Source organism: Dermacentor variabilis, chromosome 8 (assembly GCF_050947875.1).
Source record: "Dermacentor variabilis isolate Ectoservices chromosome 8, ASM5094787v1, whole genome shotgun sequence".
In the NCBI taxonomy this organism is placed as follows: domain Eukaryota; kingdom Metazoa; phylum Arthropoda; class Arachnida; order Ixodida; family Ixodidae; genus Dermacentor; species Dermacentor variabilis.
Genome location: NC_134575.1, coordinates 36,215,484 through 36,237,344, shown reverse-complemented (window position 1 = coordinate 36,237,344; position 21,861 = coordinate 36,215,484). Strand labels below are relative to the sequence as shown.

Genomic DNA, 21,861 nt, shown 5'->3' with positions numbered 1-21,861 from the left:
TGTCTGTCTGTCTGTCTGTCTGTCTGTCTGTCTGTCTGTCTGTCTGTCTGTCTGTCTGTCTGTCTGTCTAAACACCGACCTAATGGCCCGAATTGTCTACCATTTTGGGCCACGGAACGAATTCTCAGGACTACGCCAGTTTAGAGATACTAATTTACAAAGTGTCCGATGAAATGCATTGGTTTTCCAAATGCTGTTGTGCTTCAGTACATACACAACGTTTTCTTATAAAACGTAAATGCAACAGTACATTTCTAGAGCAATTTTGATGGCGCATATCTCGAAACGATCCTGACATCCTCAGAATTCGTTCTAAGTCGGCAAGTCGGTACGCTTTGCATACCATATAGCTACAATTCGTATATTGTAATATTTGCCGCAAGGTAGTTAATTAGGTAATTACTTAAGTAGGTAATATAGTGAGAAACACTATGGAGCCAAGAGGGCGAACGTCCTGTACAAGTTCGAAACGCTACTCCTTGCAAGGTGCGGCAAACGCAAGGCGTGCCTTGCGCGATCTTCGCGTTCCAGCAAGGGTACGTGTATAGTCTGGCTGAGGGGGGGAACGGTGCGACTTGAGACGACGGTAATGTTTAACCACTTGTAGCTCATGATACACAGTTCACTGACAGAATTCTCGGGAGAAAGTATTTCGTCGGAGGTATACTCTTATGTCTATATACGGTACTCGGAAGTATACGCAAAAAAGAAAGTTTCCGGAGACCAGAAATATAGTAAAACAAAAATTTTTTAATGGCTCCACATGTCGTTCTCGCAGAGTCTTCGAGACCACAGTGAGGACGTAATCGGTTTGTCGCCGTGGTGTCGGTCATCCTCCAGACATCTCCTGCTGCGGGCTGGAGTCGTCGGCGATCACGTTGTCTCCCGTGCCTTGAATGCCCGCAGACAGGCCCCTGCGTCGATAGAGTGTCACACCTAATTATTGTGGGAGACTCCAAGCCTGCATCCAAACTTAACCAGCTGGTACGCGCGCGTACTGCAGGTGGAGCTAGATAGAGCAGATGGATATATATATATATATATATATATATATATATATATATATATATATATATATATATATATATATAGATTGCATTTGCAAGTGCTGGAAAATATCACCTGTGTTTCCCAGTGTCACAAGTGAGCTATATATACACACGTCAGACCAAGTTTACATTTGGTGAAAACGTGGGACATGTTAAGTGCAACGTGGGCTGAAAAACTTTCGCACTTCTGGCTGAATTACGAGATTTCTAAGTAATCATCGAACCCTCGTTATGTCTCTATTTTTTCCCGATTTGTTTCGTGTGTTATATGAAATTCCTATCAATTTTCTCGGCGTGTTTGGTGAATTGAACGATTTACCTTGTCTGTACATTTGGTGAAAATAAGCGGAATGTTATGCGTGATCGGGGATAGGCGAAGCACAATGTGTGTGGGGGGGTTAATTACAGTCTTTACAGTAAATTACGCATGCATGCAAGCACGCCGCCGCGTTGATTGTAGGTGTGTAATGCGTATGGCGCAGAATTTTACCCGCTGTCCTGTTAAGGGAACTATGAAGTTCCACGAAGAACGAATTTGGTAAAAATGGGAGGAACGTAATGCACGACCAATCAGCTTTGCGGTGTTAATAAGTGTTATGGTATCACAGTCTTCAGACAAAAAGAATTTCTTCAGTAAGTGCTTGAAGGCGTGAGCCGGCCGTTATTTGCCGTTTCCAACAGTGTCATATAGGATAACTAATCATACGTGGCACCGAGTTAACATTCTGTGAACATGTTATAGGCGTGGTGCGTAAAGCGGGAAGGCCTATATAATGCTTCTGGTCTAATTGCGATCGTTGCAAGTCGCTGCTGAAGATCTCGAGGGGATATGGTTCTCGGGCGAGACGGCCGCGGGCCCACCTGAGCATGAGCAGGTGGAAGAGGAAGAAGTTGGCGTAGAGCAGCGCGTCCAGCGATTCGCTCTTGAAGTACACGTTGGACACGACTCGCGTTCCGTTGACCAGGAGGAACCACAGGTGGTACGTCATGTCCAGGAGCCAGACGGCCACCCCGAGCAACACGCCGGAGACGGGCCTGCGTGTGACGTCGGACCATTCGCGACACACCGGCAGTTCTCGGACGGCCGATGTCGCGTTGCGGACGGTTAGAATATATATATATATATATATATACGGCGCACTCCGGCACTCCGGTAAAGTGAACGAAAAATCTGGGTGTTAGCGGCCTTATACCGCAAGTGAAGGACGCCGTTGCCAGGCAACCATGAGTATTGTTTGCGTCTGAATGTAAAGTTATTATAACGGCATTTTCGACGCATTCAGTAAAAGGGGAAAAAAAGGATCATGAGGTTTCAACGTGCCAAAAACAACGATGCATTCGCGGGCCACGCTTTAGTGGGGGGGGGGGGGGTTACTTTGGTTTAACTTGTACCGCCCGGGGCTCTGTAATGTGCTTCTAAATCTAAGCGCGCACGAGCGTTCTTGCATTTTGCCTGCATCGAAATGCGGCCGCCGTGGCCATGTGGAATCGAACTTGCGACCTCGAGCTTACAGCGGCGCAAGGCCACAGCCACTATAAGCTCTATAGTGCAGCATCCCACGCATCCAGTAGACGTCTCTGTAGGAGCCTATAGGGTTTACGGAGTACTACTGATTCGGCTACTGAAAAGAGGGCACGCACGTTCGAAGCCTCGGCATAGTGTTAGATGTGTGGATCTGCTGGATACTTATAGCATTATTTTGCTGGTCTAAGTCTGCGTAACTTATTTAGAGATTCACGGCGAGGCGGGTAAAGATGCACTTAGTCATTTAGAACTTGCGCCTGTCTTTTCTTTTCTCGGGCTGTTGCTGAAATGAATCGAGCACTTCGAAGCGCCTGGAACGTGAGACCTTGAATATAGGACGACATTTATATGTGGCTGGAGAGTCACATACATACCCCCGACATGTGGCTTCAGTAACGAACATTGCGCCGCCCATGGTTGCCTCCGCGTATATACGTATAGTTCGCACGCGCGCCACTTTCGGCGGTGCCCGTGACCGCATCTGCCATTATCGAGTACACCACCTGATCCGGCATTGAAGCTAAGCCTAAAATGTGGACTACAGCCAACACCACCTAGCCAACACCACCTAGACATCACCAACACCACCAACACCACCTAGACTACAGCAACACCACCTAGCTAATCTAGGTGGTGTTGCTACAGCTGTGCTGGTGTCACTCCGTATTTTTTTTTGTTCGCGCGCAATAATCCATATATACGCAATATATTTCGTTGCGTAGTAAAAAAGAACAACGCTGTGAAGAGTCCCAGTTTCAAAGTACCGGAAGCAGATACGCGTCAATTTGCCCGTGTAACTAAATAGTGTGAAAGAACGAGGATTCTATCCGAAAGGAGCCGGAGCCTCTGGCTTGCCTGTGTCAACAGAAAAGACTCGAAGAACCTTGATAATGGCCGTGTCTGCGGCCGCCACTTCGTCCGAGGTAAGGAGAAAACACTACAGCACAATATGAAAAAAAGAAGAAGAAAGACATGCATTACTATCAGTGGCGTAGCTAGGTGGTCTTGCACCCGGGGCCCATAGGTCTTCTGTCACCCCCCCCCCCCGGATGTAGTCGAGGAAGGCGAGGATGTCGGCAATTTGCGGGTTTCTGCACCACTACAACCACCTTGGATACCGCGCACGTCCCCTTGGTCCCCCTCTCATTCGCTTTCTTTCCCAGAGATCGCGAATGCAGCGGGTATGCATGCTGTTTTTTCTGCGCCAAATAACACAGGGTGCTGCACTGATAACTTGTGATAAGCGCATGTGCACATCTTTTGTCAGACTGTAAGGCTTGGCAGCCAATACAAATGCGGCATCGTGAAAAATATGGCTCACGTCTCAGGTAATAAAAAATATCTCTTTAATGTTTTAATTACAAATTTTAGCGGCAATATTGCATTTGCAAACTTGAAGGCCGACATTCATATCTTGCCCTACAACAACTTCACAAAAATCGTCGCAGGTGCTATAGCGCGCAGTATTTTGGCTGTGGGAAGCCCTAAACGAAAACGAAAATTAAATTGTGTGTCAGTGATGCTGATCTCCCCACCCTATTAGAAAATGCCACCTGCCTCCCTGCGGCGCGGGCGCCAATGCTATGACATTTGCGAGTTCTCTTTATTCTGATCAATAAAGCCTTGTTTTTATTTGTTGCTATACGGACAAACGTTATTTTCCGAGCTGCGGTACCACCACAAGATCGGGAACAGAATAGAGCACGCTTCGCGTCGATTCCTGGCGTCACCATAAAAAAAAAAGGCCGTGACGAAGCCCGTGCCAGCGAAAGCTTGCACTACTGTTGGTCTGCACTAGCAATGGAGATGATTGAGGGATCAACGTCACTGGTCCGCTATTTAATAGTTCTGTCGCTGCTGCCATACTGGGCGCCGCCGGCAGTGCCAAACTACTGTAGGCTGTAGCACCCAGAACGATTTTGTTTAAGAAGTTTTTCTTGAGTTAATAATATGACTTTGAGTCCTCGATTCTCGAATTGAAGTGCTTCATCTACAAGTACCAATTAAAGGATTATTCAGGATATGGTTATAACGTATCTGCCATATTTTTCACGCTACTGAGTTTCTAGAAATCACAAAGACACATAACGTTATAGGATATCGGGAAATATTATTACAAAATTAATCTATTTTTTATAAAATTCCGTGTAGCTGACACAGACACTGTACTTGTGACATGAAGTCACAACAACATAATGATAAAGAGACGGTTAGCTAGGACTAGGGGAAATATATCTTATTTAACATCGCGAAACTGATAAAGAACGAATACAACGATTCGAAATTGATAAATAGAACATGGTATACATATTGCCGATGCACAAACCATGGTGGGACATCGAGCCTTTTGCACTAAAGTAATGACCGGTAAGGACGCATTTCCTTCAGAAGTTCTTTTTCCGACACTTCGCTTCTGCAAACTCATTAATTACAGTAGTAAAGTATATGTATTTCTTACGTGTTCTTTTTCTGTGGTCAGTATCGCCAAGCTTGACAGCATTTCTTCACTCATGGTGAAGCGCAGAGACGCTTTGATCAACTTTAACTTGGAAAAGTTCCTTTCGCCTAATGCAACTGACACGCAGATCGTGAGGAAAAAGCGAAAGATAACGATAAGTAAGTAAGAAGTTCCATTTGGCGATAAATTCCAGACACTCCAGGCACCGAGTCTGAAGACGATACAGTGAATCCCATTCGCGACTTTTCCCGGCCGCACTTATGCAATGTCGCTCTCAACGAACGCTTCGCCGTAAACGCGAGCGCTGGACGCACTCGTTGAACGCCCTCTTGCTGCTGTCTTTGTTCGTCTTCACTGCGCGTTCGGAACAGAAGAGGAACCCAAGAGCCCCAACGCCTTACAACGCCTGACTGTATGTTTAGCGACGCCTGCTCCCAGCATGAATGCACGGCACGAGCGCACCCCACATGAAACGTTCCGCCAAGGCGAGCAGTTCAGCGACCATATTGCGTAGTAAATTTTTTAGCCCGCACATTCGTGCAATTATTTCGTGGGGTGTTGATAGAGCTGCAGCCGACAATTCTGCGGCGCAACGCATCGGGTACATGAGCTTGGGCTACTGGATACCGGAGCATTCTTTGCCATTTGCGCGGGGTGTCTTCAGACGTATATGACACCCCCCCCCCCTACTGGCCCCTTGCACCCGGGGCCCACGGCCCCCCGGCCCCCCCTGTTGCTACGCCACTGATTACTATATATGTCCGATATCGACAAAGCCGCGCCGTCAACTGCACAGCATTGCTGCGGATTTCTCGATACTGTTTGCGCACACTACCAGGTCTGTCCGCTTTTTTGTATGCTGTTTCCTTTTGCAACTCTGTTGCCTGTGTATGACCTAATCGTGTATACCTGAAAAAGCAAATAGTCCTACAAAACTTCGGACGTCTTTTGGCACACTGAGGTACAGCAGACGATATGAAGAATTTTCTCCGGGTCTGGTCGAATACCGGAAGCGTCGACGATGCATACGCGGCCCAGCACTGTAACCTGCCGGTGGTCGAAGTGACACTTGGATGAATTCAGTCGGAGCCCAGCCTTGTGGGAGACTTGAAGAATAGCTGATATATAAGCGCTCAAAGCCTGTCTCAAATGTAGGGGAATATGCGGGAACGTCGTCTAGGTAGCAAAGGCACGTTGACCATTTGAACCCTTGACGCAAGGAGTCCATCGTGCGTTTGAACGTTGCTGGATCATTGCACAGCCCGAATGGCAAAACTTTATATTGATACGGACCATCCACAGAAATCTGCCAACAACCAGATCGAAGATTTATTGACGAATAGTAGTCGGCCGGCACAGTGGAGACAACCGAGGGTGTCGTCAATGCGAGACAAGGGGTACAAACGTCCTCTTTGGTAATTCGGTTTAAGATGACGGTAATCTACGCAAAAACGTCACGTGCCATATTTCTTTTTAACGAGCACAACAGCCGACGCCTGAGTGCTCGAGGAGGGTTCAACAATGCCTCTGGCAAGTGTCTTGTTTATTTTTTCTTGAATAACCTTACGCTCTGACGCAGACACTCGATGTGGCCGGCACGAATGGGACTAGCATCACCAGTGTTTATGTTATGCTTAACAAGTGAAGTCTGACCCGGTTGTCCATTATTGAGGCCGAAGGTGCCGCGGGAGGAAACACAAAGGTGGCATACTAGAGCTGCTGCTTGTTCTGGCAATACGTACGCAGCAATCGTGGGACTAAATGTGGCGTCGAGGCAAATTGCATTCTGCGGACATGCTGAAGGATCGGAGCAGTTGTCTACTGAAAAAGTCGCGACGTGATCATCTGCTATAGCACGCAGCGTGGCAACCGCTGACTGAACAGAACTTGCTTTGTCAGGCCAAAATTGACGAAGGGGAGGCAAGTCCGGTTACCGGCAACGGTTATACGAAGGAGTGGAGCACATCATAATGCGCATCAAAAATGCAACAATAGCAGGTGTGACGACGTAATCACAGTCGTGCACGGTGAAAGATGACAGCAAATCGACGAAAGTCAAGACTTCAGGCGCGGCACGCGGACGAAGGCGGTAGTACTAAAGTTGTTCAGGAGTTCGTCACGAATATCCGGGACAAGAGGAGACCGAGGCAAAGGCCACCGGCAGAACAGTCGATCAGAGCAGAATGCGCATAAGAAGCCCGAGGATAAGGTCACGGGGACAATTGGTCAGCACTGCAATAATAACGAACGTGGCGGCGGCCGGCGATGCCTATACGGGTGGTGCACATTTCAGTGACGGCAACAGTGCTGCCATCGGCGACGCGTACGGCTCGCGTAGTAGCAGGCGTGCATAAAAAACTTCTTCGGTCGACGGCAGAGGTTGGCACTCATGGATATCTGGGCTCCAGCATCAATTAACGCCGTCAAAGGGACACCGTTGACGTGTGCAGCAACTAAGTTCAGGTTTGTTGGGAGCGTCAATGGAGGCTTTTGGCACGATGGAAGTAATGTAGCAATATTGTTACGTGTAGCTGATGCCCAATGCTATTTACAATTTATTTACAAGGGAGCTAACGGAGGCCAAAATGGCGACGCTCTATCAAGCGGGAACACAACGTCGTCTTCCTCCTCCTCAGTGCAGCCACGCTGTGGCGGCTGTTCCGTATCATCACCCCCGGCAGCAGAAGCACCGTCCCGGTGCTTAATCTGCACATCCGCGGTGAAAGGTGTCTGGTATCGCTTTAGTCTCGCCACGTGAACGATGTCACTTGCAGCTGACGATGACGCTGAGACGTCGGCGGGGATGATTTCATACGTGACATCGGTCACTTGTCGCACCACACGGTGTGGGCCAGTGCAGCGCGACAGCAGTTTTTTGAAAAGGCCCACACGTCCAATGGGTGGCCAGAGAAGCACCAGAGAACCCGGAGAAAAGTGCGCGTCGCGATGGTGGCAATCATAGAGGCGTCTCTAATGCTCCTGTGAAGCCTCGAGACGGGTGCGGGCGAGCTGGCGTGCGTGGTCGGCGTGTGCGATCGCGTCGCGGACGTATTTAGTGGCTCAACGTGTGGCCGAGGGCAGAAAAGTGTCCAAGGGCAACGCGGGTTCTCGGCCATATAGGAGATAGAGTGGTGAATAGCCGGCGGTGTCGTGACGCGATGAATTATACGCGAACGTCACACATGGTAAGTGAAGGTCCCAGTCGTGGTGGTCGGTCGCAAAGTACTTTGAAAGCATGTCGGTGATGGTCCGGTTGAGGCGCTCCGTGAGGCCCTTGGTCTGTGGGTGGTAGGACGTGCTGAACTTTTGCTTTGTCGAGCAGGAGCGGAGGATGTCCTCGACGACTGCCGAGAGAAAGCTGCGGCCACGGTCAGTGAGTAATTGGCGCGGAGCACCGTGCACTAAAATGATGTCATAGAGAAGAAAGTCAGCAACGTCAGGAGGGCTTGTCGGGAGGGCTCTGGTGATTGCGTACCGTGTATCATAATCACTAGCGACGGCGACCCATTTCTTTCCGGAGCCCGAGAGAGGAAATGATCCGAGAAGGTCTAGACGAACACAGAAAAATGGTTTGGGTGGGATGTCGATCGGTTAGAGACATCCAGCTGGAAGTGTGGAGGGCTTCTTCCGGCGCTGACAGAGCTCACAAGCGACAACCTAGCGCCACACGGAGCGGGCGAGACCCGGACAAAAGAATCGATGGCGTACACGGTCGTATGTGCGCGAGACGCCCAAGTGTCCAGCCAAGGGAGCGTCGTGAAGTTGTTGGAGGACAGTCTGCGTCTGCTTCAGCCGGTTCCTCGACGGGGTAGCGGGAGAAACAATCGGCATCCTGGTGCAAGCGCCTCATCTTATATACTGCGGGGAAGGTATATTCATGCAGGCGTAACGCCCAGCGAGCTAGTCGTCCCGTGGTGTCCTTGAGCGAGGATAGCCAGCAGAGAGCGTTGTGATCAGTGATGACACAGAATGGGCGTACGTACAAGTATAGACGAAACTTCCCAACAGCCCACACAAGAGCGAAGCACTCGCGCTCTTTGATTGAATAGTTGCGCTCGGTGGGTGATAGAAGTCGGCTGGCATAGGCTATAACGCGATCATGTTCACGCTGGCATAGTACTAACACTGGTCCTGTGCCGTGACCAGCTGGCACCAGTTCGAACTTCCGTTGAGGCAGACGGGTCAAAGTGAGCCAGAATTGGAGGCGTAGTAAGGAGAGTAGCGAGCTGCGAAAAAGATGCGTCGTGGTCAGGACCCCAAGAAAAATGGGCGTCTTTCTTCAAGAGTTCGGTAAGGGGACGTGCAATGGTTGCAAAATCTTACACAAAGCGTCGCAAATACGAGCACAGCTTTACGAATCTATGAACGTCCTTGGTAGAGTTCGAAACAGGAAAGTTCGTAACGGCGCGAATTTCGTCCAGATCACGTCGCACGCCTCTGGCATCCACGAGGTGTCCAAGGACGGTTATTTGGTGGCGAGCGAAGTCACATTTTGATGAGTTCAACTGGAGACCGGCGCGGCGGAACACGTCAAGAATCGTTGAAAGACGGTCAGGTGCGTGTCGAATGTGGGCGAATAAACGATGACCTCGTCCAGATAGCACAAACAGGTGGACCATTTGAACCCCTGAAGCAAAGAGTCCATCATTCGTTCGAAGGTGGCGGGTGCGTTGCAGAGACCGAAAGGCATCACCTTGAACTGATAAAGGCCGTCAGGGATAACAAATGCAGTCTTCTCTCGGTCCATGTCGTTGACGGATATCTGCCAGTAGCCGGAACGTAAGTCCATAGAAGCAAAATAGGTGGCACCGTACAGGCAGTCTAGAGCGTCATCAATACGTGGCAAAGGGTACTCGTCCTCTTTTGTGATTTTGTTCAGGTGGCGATAATCTACACAAAAGCGCCACGTTCCATCCTTCTTTTTGACAAGTACGACGGGAGAAGCCCAGGGACTACAGGAAGGCTCGATAATGTCCTTTACAAGCATCTTTATTACTTCCTGTTGGATAACAGCTCCTTCCGACGCAGAAACACGGTATGGACGTCGGTGAATAGGGTTCGCATCGCCAGTATTTATGCGATAGGTCACAACGGACGTTTGACCTAAGGGTCGAGTGTCAAAGTAAAAAAATGTCGCGATAGCCTTCAAGAACGCGACAAAGGCCTTCAGCTTGAGCAGGTGTAAGGTCAGAGGAAAACATCTTCTCAATGTCGACGTCAGTACCGTGCGATGACGTCACGGTATGGACTAAGCTGTAACGATCTTCCACTGTGAATGGCTCGATCTCATCATCCTGCAAAGCGCTAATTATAGCCAATGAAATCCCCTGAGACAGAACTTGAGCGGTTAGCGCGAAATTGACAAGGAGAAGGCAGGCGCGGTTACCAGTAATTGTCAGCAGTATGCGGCACGGTAGCACCATGTGTAAGTATAACTGCACGGATTGGTGCGACCACGTAATTACCGTCAGGTACAGCTGGTGAGGACAACAAGTCGACGAGTGTCACAGATTGAGGCGGTAGGCGAATAAAATCCATGCAACTCAAACGGCTTGGAGGCGGGTCCACATGGTCGGCAAGGAGAGGCATGTCAAGGCGAAGTGAGCCGGCCGAACAGTCAATGAGGGCAGAATGATTGGCAAGGAAATCCAGACCGAGAATGAGTTCGTGAGGGCAATGCCCGATGACGGTGAAGAGGACGACGGTATGTCTCTCAGCAATGGTCAATCGGGCAGAGTACATGCCAACAATAGCGACAGTCCCTCCGTCGGCGACTTGTACAACTAGGTTCGAGGCAGGCATCAGAACTTTCTGGAGCCAACAGCGAAGAGCAGCACTCATAATGGACACATGCGCCCCGGTGTCAATCAACGCGCACACAGGAACATTGTCGACGAGAACGGTCAAAAGATTCTTGTTCGTGGGTAAGGTGAAGCGAGGATTTCGTGCCAATGTCGTCATTGCAGCTTCACCTCCAGTAGCTGCACTGTATAGTTTTCCGGTCGGGGGTGCGGCGAGTAGGTCGGAGAAGGAGCACGGCGAGACGGGGGCGAGCGAGATTGACGACGGGAGGGAGAAGGCGAGCGGGAGTAGCGGGGTCGTGTGGCGGGGTCGTGTCAACGGTGTCGCATGGTCCGATGATGGGGCGGGCATAGAAGGAGCGAAGGAAAAGGACGCGCTAGAAGGATGAGGGTGGTAATCAGGAGAATAGCGCGTCGCAGAAGTCCAGCGGCTGCGGCAGTGGCGAGCGATATGTCGAATGCGTCGGCAGTTAAAACAGATAGGCTTGTCGTCCACGGTTCGCTATTCGGAGGGGTTGCGCTGTCCATAAGAGGAGTAAGAAGAGCGGGGTGGAGACGTGCGTGGAGAAAGAGGTTCCGAGCGTACGGAACGAATGGATTGCAGGCCTACGTTCGACAACTCTTGACGGACGAAGGCCTGGATCAAGGAGATTGTCAACGGAGAATGATCAGGTGACGGGACTGAAGGGGCCGCCGGTTGTGCTGCTTCGACCTCACGACGAATGATGCGGGTCAAGTTGTCAAATCGCGACGACTGATGGAAGAGGTCGTCACATGATGACGTAGCAGCTGTGTTGGGAAGTCGCGTGATGTGCTGGGATACCCGGCGGCTTTTAGCATGCTCGAGACGGCGGCAGTCCTTGAAAATCGTATCGATGCTGGTGACGTTCGTAAACACCAGTAAATTGAAGGCGTCGTCAGCAATGCCTTTGAGGACGTGATTAACCTTATCGCCCTCAGACATGTTCGGGTCAGCCTTGGCACAAAGGGCCAAGACGTCGAGAATGTACGACACGTAGGACTCGGTCGACATCTGTACACGTGTGGCAAGGGCTTTCTTGGCATTGACTTGGCGACCGAACGGATTGCCAAAAAGGTCGCAGAGCTTCTCTTTGAAGAGATCCCAGCTCGAGATCTCCTCTTCGCGAGTATGGAACCATGCCAGTGGAGCTCCGTCGAGGTAGAAAAGAACGTTGGGAAGCATAGTAGTCGGATAGTGACTGGTGCTGACACGTTCGTATAAGCTGAGCCAGTCGTCAACATCAGGACTGCCGACTCCGGTGAAAACACCAGGATCCCGAGGGGTGGGGGGAGGGGGAACGGCGACGTAGGTCGGGGCTGCAGGCGGAGACGCTTGCGTAGATGCAGTGCCGCCAGCAGGAGCCGAAGTTGCACTGTCGCCGTTGCGACCGCTGCGGAGCTCCATGACGGGTACTGTTGCGTTTCGCCTGCGACACGCGGTTTTGCCGGCGCGACTGCGGCGGGGCGGCAGACATTTTTGGCCCGTTCGGCGTCGCCGCAACGCTCCCCGCCAGGTGTTTCCAGGCGTTTCCAGGCATGTTCCGATGCCACGTGTCTTCATGTGCGTGTGTGAGTGTATGTGCCATTGTGCCCAAACCATGCGATGCGACAGCAGGGGTCACCCTCTCCTTCCAGTCATTGTGCCCGAACCAGGCGATGCGACAGCAGGGGTCACCCTCTCCTTCCAGTCATTGTGCCCGAACCAGGCGATGCGACAGCAGGGGTCACCCTCTCCTCCCCGTCTTTGTGCCCGACCGGCGGCGCTACGACAGTGTGCGTCACCATTAGCCCATTGTACAATCACGTGCTCGTCTATTGAGGGGTTCCTTCTTGCCCTCAACTGCGAGAGTATAAAAACAGCTGCCCCCGGACGCCAAAAAGAGGGCTCCGATTTCTTCTGTTGAGTAAAGTGCTCTCCCGTCTCTCTACTTCGGTCAACCTGACCGCCAACTCTTTGCGATGTTAAAATAAACAAGTTGTTTTGTTGTTACCAGTCGACTCATGCTTTGCCGGGACCTTCGGATGCTTCCAGTTGTACCCCAGGCCGCCAGGCCAACGCTACCCTTGGGGCTTGCGACCCAGGTACAACCACGGGCGTCAGCGCCGAGTTCTCAACAACCGATGCCATCGGTGGGATCCAAACATCTGGTTGGCAGCGGTGAGATCGCCTCCGACTTCAAACAACTGTCTGCCAGCGGTGAGATCGCGACAACGGAGGCCAACAGCGAAGAGATGCAGTTGACTGTATGCTGAGCAGCTCATCGACGATCCGGGAGCAGTGCAACGAGCCCTGTGTGATGACTGGTTGCCTGCAGCGGAACGACTGCGCGGAACTCTTGGCTGCGAGGTTTGGTGAGTGCGGGACTTTCTTCTTCTGAGCTTTGCCAGGCTTTTGTTAGTGTCAGAAACAGAGCTGGTAGTTGTGGTTGTCGTTGCTGCCGGGTTAGTTTGCGGCAAGACAATAATAGGCAGTAGAGAAAGCAGCATTCAGAGCAGCCATGGATTTGAAGTCGTTGCGCAAACCGAAATTGTTGGAGCTTGCAAGAGAGTTGGGTCTGGATGTCTCGGACAAACTCAGAAAACCAGAACTGCTAAAGGCTATTCTTGAGTTAGAGGCTGAGGATGACGAGCTGTCGGAATGCCTTGAGACTATTGAGGAGAGGTCAAAAAGACAGGAGCGCGAACTTAAAGAGCAAAAAGAGAAACAGGAGCGCGAACTTAAAGAGCAGAAAGAAAAAGAAGAGCGCGAACATGCTTTGGAAATGAAGCGTCTTGAGGTAGAGATGGAACGCGCTCGTAATGGAAGTCAGGCACACGGTGCAGGAGAACGCGTATTGTTCAAAATGACTGACCTGATGCGGCCGTTTAAGCTTGGAGAGGACATTGGTTTGTTCCTGGTTAACTTTGAGCGAACGTGCGAGAAGCAGGGGTTCTCTCGGGAAACGTGGCCACAGCGCTTGCTCACTTTGTTACCCGGCGAGGCGGCCGACGTAGTCGCTCGCTTGGATAGAGAGGAGGCAGAGGATTTCGACACAGTGAAATCGAGTCTTCTAAAAAAGTACCGGCTGTCTGCGGAGGCGTTCCGTCGGAAGTTTCGGGAAAATGAGAAAGGCAAAAGTGAGTCATATACAGAGTTTGCGTATAGGCTTATGTCGAACATGCAGGAGTGGCTCAAAGAAGAGAAAGCGTTTGGTGACCACGATAAAGTTCTGCAGTGCTTCGGGCTAGAACAGTTTTATAGTCGGTTACCGGAGAACGTGCGATACTGGGTCTTGGATAGGCCAGACGTTTGTACGGTGGCTAAAGCCGCTGAGCTAGCCGAGGAGTTTGTGACGCGTCGGGCTCGCGGAGCTAAGGACGGTCAAAAGGGTGAATTTGGCTCGAAGTTTGAGAGGCCGAAGTTCACACCCATGAGATTAAAGGGGGACACGCGTAGTGAGGATGCGAGTGAAAGCAGTCCGACCAAACGTAAAGAGACGGCGGCAGCCAAACGCAGAAAGCGGTTCGAGATGAGGCGAGCGCGCTTGTGTTATACGTGCCAGAAGCCGGGTCACTTTTCGGCGCAGTGTCCGGAAACAACACCAAAAGTTGTGTTTTTTTCAATAGGCAGCACTGACGAGAACATGAAGCTTCTCGAGCCTTACATGCGAGACCTCCTCGTGAATGGGAAAGAGTGCCGAGTGCTTCGCGATTCCGCAGCTACGATGGATGTAGTTCACCCGTCTTACGTAGAACCCCATATGTTCACGGGCGAGTGCGCATGGATCAAGCAAGCCGTGGAAGCTCATAGCGTGTGTCTGCCAGTAGCAAAGGTGCTTATTGAAGGACCTTTCGGAGCGCTTGAGACGGAGGCGGCAGTGTCATCTATGCTGCCACCCCAGTACCCGTACCTATTTTCAAACAGGTCCGATCACCTCCTGCGCGAGAAGGGGCTTTTGTTTGGTGAAGCTAGTGTTCAGGCCTTAACCAGATCGAAGGTTCGGGAGCTCGCTGCAAAGGCGGTAGTTGCGGGGCCGACGTTATCAAACAACGAAAAAGGGTCAGAGGCGCAGCAAGCTGATATTCAGAGCACGCCCGAACTGAATAAACTTGAGTCTGTAACGTTAAAGGCGCCAGATACTGGAGAGGAAACGCCCGACACGGGAAAGTTAGAAGAGCTATCTACTGATTTGCTCATCGCGCCTACGTCAGACGGACTTAATAGGTTGCTAAAAGTCAGCCGGTCGGCTTTGATAGCCGAGCAAAAAAAGGATGGCAGCCTGGAAAACGTGCGCTGCAATGTCAAGGAAGGTATCGCCAGGAAAAATGCGCGTTTTGTGGAAAGAGGTGGAGTCCTGTACCGGAAGTATCTAGACCGCCGAGGAGTGGAGTTCGATCAGCTGATCGTGCCTCAATGCTATCGTCAGGATCTGTTGCGCTTGTCACACGGGGGTTCGTGGTCCGGACACCTAGGAGTTAAGAAAACTAAGGACCGTCTCTTGCAAGAGTACTATTGGCCAGGGTGTTTTCGGGACGCAGACCATTTCGTGAGGACATGTGACACTTGTCAGCGGGTGGGCAAACCAGGGGACAAATCAAGGGCGCCGTTGAAATTGGTACCTATCATAACGGAGCCTTTTAGACGGCTCGTTATTGATACAGTGGGACCTCTGCCGGTAACAGCCACGGGGTACAGACACATTTTGACTGTGATCTGCCCAGCGACAAAGTTCCCTGAAGCAGTGCCGCTTAAAGAACTCAGCTCAGTTGAGATAGTTAATGCACTACTGTCCATATTTGCGCGAGTTGGTTTCCCTGCGGAAATCCAATCAGATCAGGGCACAGTGTTTACTAGCGCTTTGACGACAACTTTTCTCGAAAGGTGTGGGGTAAAGCTGTTACACAGCTCAGTGTACCACCCACAGTCGAATTCCGTTGAGAAGCTCCACTCCGTCATGAAGCGCGTGTTGAGAGCGTTGTGTTTTGAACATCGAACTGACTGGGAGCTGTGTCTGCCTGGGGTGATGTTTGCTTTAAGGACCGCGCCGCATGCGGCTACGGGGTTTTTGCCAGCTGAACTGGTGTACGGTCGCTCGCTTCGATCTCCGCTTCGCATGCTTCGAGAATCGTGGGAAGGTAGGGGCGACGACCCAGTCGTGGTAGAGTACGTACTTAAGCTCCTCGAACGCTTAAGAAGGGCACAGGGGTTGTCAGGTGAAGCAATGACAAAGGCCCAGCAGAGGGCCAAGGTTTATTATGATCGGACAGCCAGGGCCCGTCGTTTTGAGGTGGGCGATGAGGTCATGATATTGCGCACATCGCTAAACAACAAACTAGACGTGCAGTGGGAGGGCCCAGCGCGAATTGTTCAGAAACTGTCGGACGTTAACTACGTGGTAAGTCTGCCAGGAAAGCGGAAAGCACAGCAAGTTTACCACTGTAATCTGCTCAAACCTTATAGACAAAGGGAAGCAGTGGTGTGCATGATGGTAAACGTTCCTGAAGAGCTTCCGGTCGAGCTTCCGGGACTAGGCTCAGTGACGAACAGGGAAGACACCGGTCAAGTCATTAGTGACCTTATCAGTAAAGCACCGCTGTCGCCTGAGCAGAAAACCGAACTACACCAGCTCTTACAAGAGTTTCAAGGTCTGTTCTCTGAGAGGCCTGGTAGGACTTCTGTACTTACTCATGATATAGAACTTACCTCCCCAGAGCCAGTACGATCCAAGGCGTATCGGGTGTCACCCCGCCAGAGCGATATTATGGAGGCTGAGGTAAAGAAAATGCTACAGCTCGGTGTTATTGAGGCAGGTGAGAGTGATTATACCTCCCCTTTGATTTTAGTTGAGGTACCGGGCAAGGAACCTCGTCCTTGCGTCGACTACCGCAGGCTTAATTCCATCACTAAGGATCAAATTTATCCGATCCCTAACATCGAGGAGCGCCTTGAGAAAGTTAGTAGCGCTCAGTTTATTTCCACCCTAGATCTTGTCAGGGGTTATTGGCAGGTTCCACTTACAGAAGAGGCTAGTAGGTATGCGGCGTTCATTTCACCAATGGGAACATTCCGTCCTAAAGTGTTGAGTTTTGGTTTGAAGAACGCGCCATACTGTTTTTCAAGCCTCATGGATAAAGTGTTGCGGGGACAGCAAGAATTCGCTTTACCGTATCTAGACGACGTAGCGATATTCTCCGCATCCTGGTCTGAGCATATGGCACACTTGCGGGCAGTGCTAACCCGCCTGCGCGAAGCGGGCTTGACAGTCAAGGCTCCTAAGTGCCAGTTAGCACAGGCCGAGGTTGTCTACCTCGGTCACGTGATTGGTCAGGGTCGTCGCCGCCCCTCTGAAATAAAAGTGGCCGCTGTGCGAGACTTTCCGCAACCGCGCACCAAGACCGATATTCGGTCGTTCTTGGGTGTCGCCGGCTACTATCAGAGGTACATCCCCAGGTACTCTGATATCGCGGCTCCCCTGACGGATGCTCTAAGAAAGTCAGAGCCTCAAACAGTCGTCTGGGACGAGACAAAGGAAAGAGCTTTTAGCGCCCTAAAGAGTGCCCTAACAAACCAGCCTGTGCTACGATCGCCAGACTATACAAAAGGGTTCGTTGTTCAGTGCGATGCTAGTGAGCGAGGCATGGGCGTTGTACTGTGCCAACGGGAAAATGGAGAAGTAGAACACCCCGTCCTGTATGCTAGTCGTAAGCTGACCAGTCGTGAGCAGGCGTATAGCGCCACCGAGAAAGAGTGTGCGTGTCTCGTGTGGGCCGTTCAGAAATTGTCATGCTATCTAGCCGGCTCGAGGTTTATCATTGAGACGGATCACTGCCCTCTCCAATGGCTGCAGACCATCTCTCCCAAAAATGGCCGCCTCCTGCGCTGGAGCCTCGCTTTACAACAATATTCCTTTGAGGTGCGTTACAAAAAGGGGAGTCTCAACGGTAACGCCGATGGCTTAAGTCGAAGCCCCTAACGTAGGAATCAGCCTCAAAATTGTTGGTTACTGATGTTTTTCTTCCTGAGGCAGGATTTTTTTTTAACATATTGCTTTTGTTTAGTGTTTCAAAGTGATGATATGCTTTCTAGTGCAATTTTCCAATTTGTGGACGCGTTCTGAGTGATGCTAGACTACTGTAAGGAACTAGGCAGTGGTATAAAAAGGGGAAAGAGCCTGGCAGGGCTTAGTGAGGGTTGTGCCGTGCTTGCTGACTGAGCGGTTGAGTTTCAGCGTAGTTCTAACGCTTGCCGGGAACGAGAACAAAAATGTGAACTCTCCCGAAGTCACTTTGCAGTGTCCCGTGCGAACCTGAACGAGAGAACAAGGCCTTCTCTGTGCGCTGCGCTCAAGAAACGTCGAGGGACGCCCGACTTCGGTTATGAGCATCATCGAGCGACATCCCTCCGGACAGCGGATGCAGTCCCCTGTCCATCGGGATCTCCTTCCCCCGGCGGGGCGGTCTGTTGCGTTTCGCCTGCGACACGCGGTTTTGCCGGCGCGACTGCGGCGGGGCGGCAGACATTTTTGGCCCGTTCGGCGTCGCCGCAACGCTCCCCGCCAGGTGTTTCCAGGCGTTTCCAGGCATGTTCCGATGCCACGTGTCTTCATGTGCGTGTGTGAGTGTATGTGCCATTGTGCCGAAACCATGCGATGCGACAGCAGGGGTCACCCTCTCCTTCCAGTCATTGTGCCCGAACCAGGCGATGCGACAGCAGGGGTCACCCTCTCCTTCCAGTCATTGTGCCCGAACCAGGCGATGCGACAGCAGGGGTCACCCTCTCCTCCCCGTCTTTGTGCCCGACCGGCGGCGCTACGACAGTGTGCGTCACCATTAGCCCATTGTACAATCACGTGCTCGTCTATTGAGGGGTTCCTTCTTGCCCTCAACTGCGAGAGTATAAAAACAGCTGCCCCCGGACGCCAAAAAGAGGGCTCCGATTTCTTCTGTTGAGTAAAGTGCTCTCCCGTCTCTCTACTTCGGTCAACCTGACCGCCAACTCTTTGCGATGTTAAAATAAACAAGTTGTTTTGTTGTTACCAGTCGACTCATGCTTTGCCGGGACCTTCGGATGCTTCCAGTTGTACCCCAGGCCGCCAGGCCAACGCTACCCTTGGGGCTTGCGACCCAGGTACAACCACGGGCGTCAGCGCCGAGTTCCCAACAACCGATGCCATCGGTGGGATCAAAACAGTACGGAGAAAGTCCGCCTCCACCAAATTAATGTTACGTGTAGCTGATGCCCAATGCTATTTACAATTTATTTACAGGGGAGCTAACGCACGCCGAAATGGCTACGCTACATCAAGCGGGCACACGTCGTCCTCTCCCTCCTCAGTGCATGCCACACTGTGGCGGCTGTTCCGCACCAATATGTTGCTCGGAATCACGTTTTCCAAAGTTGCGTTAATTGGTTTGATGACTTCATTGCGAGGTTTCGTGTTGCCGCGTACACAGCGGCTGCGACGCCTAATGATGCAATTATCTGCGCGAACGTGCAACCTAAAGGTAACGTCCATTCACTCAGATTTGGGTTTTGATTGACAGCTTTATCCTTCGAGCTCCATAAATAGGGTAGATTAGAAAGGTTGCTTCACGTGTATGTATTTACTAGTCAGTTCACGAGCTCAGTAGGACAAGGGCTTAATTGGGCCCATTTGCTCCCGCTCGCGTGGGGAAATCGACTGCGGCTTGAACGGATGCGTAGAATATAAAGACGAGATAATCTATGGCCGTCATTTTCATTTCCTGGTGTGAAGGAATTTGTAGATTTTCTGACTCGCCTCGCCGAGTGCGATGACGTACGCGTCCCGACTTGTATAGCCGCATTGTTACAGTGTTGCTCACTCTAACCGATCGAAGTGTGCAGTTGTGAGCTTACAGTTGTTTGCTCCGGGATTACTTATAGCTCGTTGATAAAACCAGCCGATCAATGACATCCACTTGCGTTGTGGCCGGCAGCAACTCCGCATTTGTAAATGGCATCCGCGTTGGCCCGTAGCCTGCAAGGGTCCACGCCGTCGCAGATTTCGACCTTTCTTTTTTTCTCTCGTATACACTTTGCCCGCGCAGGACACACAAACCTATCGAAATGCGAAGGGCAGAAGTCGCTGCATTTGTCTCTTTGGAATCAGCGCCTAAACTGTCGTACGCGCCAGTCAAGGACGCGTTGTATAATTAAGTCACAGAGAACGAACGAGCGATCCAAGCTTGGGGTAGACCGTAATGGGCGACCGAAAGGGCGGTACGGCAGAGCTATCATCATCACCACACCACCACCACCACCACCACCACCATCATCATCATCATCATCATCATCATCATCATATTTATGTCGACTGCAGGACGAAGGCCTTTCTCTGCGATCTCCAATTACCCACTTCAATTACTCCAATTACGGCAGGCTATATGTGACCTTTAACAGAAAATTTATCTGGGCTAGTTGGTTCGTATTCGCAGGTTTTACGAACGCACACCTTAGACAGGACTTCTACTTCTCTGTCATGTCTACGGTAGGCGTGCACTTGTAACACCTGCGAAGACGTGACGTCACGTGCTAACTATGTATAGGAAAAACAGAAACACATATATGACTGCAGTGTACACTCGTTGGCGAGTGCTGGGTGCGTTGAGGTCGTCTCCTTTGTCATGGATCGCATTTAGTCCGCGGTGGCGCGGCTCAAAAGGGCGAGGCGATGCGTGTAAAATTACTTCTGCGAAGGTCAAGTCTTTTGTTGGGCATTACCCTTCAGCGGTCTGCCCACATCCCAACCTAGCACGCTTCGACGCGCCTGTCTAGACGTGGCCACAGACACGGACGCAAAATAAGCCGCCAGCGCTGAATTATAGCATACGTCCCAGCTTTCTCTGTCGCTTTCGCGGATGATTGTGCGAAAGCACAATCGCTATAGTGTGAACGGGCAGGCTCACCTGAGCCGCACCACGTGGAAAGCGAACATGAGACACTCCTGAACGAGGCTGGTCACCACGTCGGCGCTGTTCACGCCCACGTCGAAGACGGTGTGCGCGATGACCATGAGGGACATCACCACGCAGACCAGGTGGTAGCCCTCGTCGAGGAAGCTAAGGTTCAGTTCCATGGCTGGTTGCTTGGTTGAACTGGATTGGATTGGATTTACTTGGATTGGATTATTGGATTGGCCAATATTTGTATGGTATTAGGAAGATGGCGAAATTGCTTGCTTGCTCCTGATTTTTGTGGTGCTTACCCACTACGGGTGATTAGCCAAGAAGCCGGCAGTTAAAGGGAATGGAGCGGCGGAGGGGGTGTGGGAGGCAGGCTAAGCTTGTATAGGTTGGTTGGCTTCCTTTATGAGTGCCTCATGTCCATTATGGCGGATTGGCAAAGAGTCAGGTGAGCTAGAAAAATGATTAGTAGAATCTAAAAAGAAATTCTACCGAGAAATTTGAATTGATTAAAAAGAATAGTAAAATAATACGAAGATCTTAAAATTGAATTACCGTGAAAATCGCGGTTATAAGCTTCACAAAAGCTGCACCAACATCCCTATAGCGATGTCCTGGAGAGGAGGCCCCCCCAAAGACAGAATATCGAGAACGGCAAGATTCAATCCAACACAATGGAATATTTGAACCAGTAACTTAGCGCGAATAATTCGAATTTATTCGCGCTCAGTTACTACTTCAAATATGGACGACCAACTAGCCCAACAGTCAACTCTTCTACAATGGAATAGTCGGGGAAATTTTTTTTTATTTTAGATACGGCGGAATGATAAGAAGTACTCACTCGTCTCATTGTATGTACGATATGAGCACAAGGCGGACAACGCCAGGCCGGATTTATGCAGATGATAGCGTAAGGTAGGTGCATGGACAGCGGAATCTAATGAACAGGACTTCAATTATTTTTTTTCGAGTATGGCAGAAGTTGTTTTACTCCAAGGGAATACGAGGTGTCGGTGGCCAGTTAAATCCGTTAATTATAGGTTCCAAGACTCGCGTAGTTTCATCGCTCCCTACTCGTCCTCTTCGCCTTTTTCACGAGGT

The 21,861-nt window shown here is 50.9% G+C and overlaps 1 protein-coding gene across 1 annotated transcript; it reads right to left on the bottom strand.

The window, feature by feature from the left end:
* Positions 1 to 761: 761 nt before the first annotated feature.
* On the bottom strand, positions 762 to 20,930 carry LOC142591362 (uncharacterized). The gene is made up of 3 exons (XM_075703687.1): positions 20,761 to 20,930; positions 1,911 to 2,084; positions 762 to 914 (listed from the first exon to the last, which is right to left on the bottom strand). The coding sequence occupies exons 1-3, from the start codon at positions 20,928 to 20,930 to the stop codon at positions 830 to 832; spliced, it is 429 nt and encodes a 142-aa protein (XP_075559802.1). The 3' UTR covers positions 762 to 829.
* Between the last annotated feature and the right edge of the window lie 931 nt (positions 20,931 to 21,861).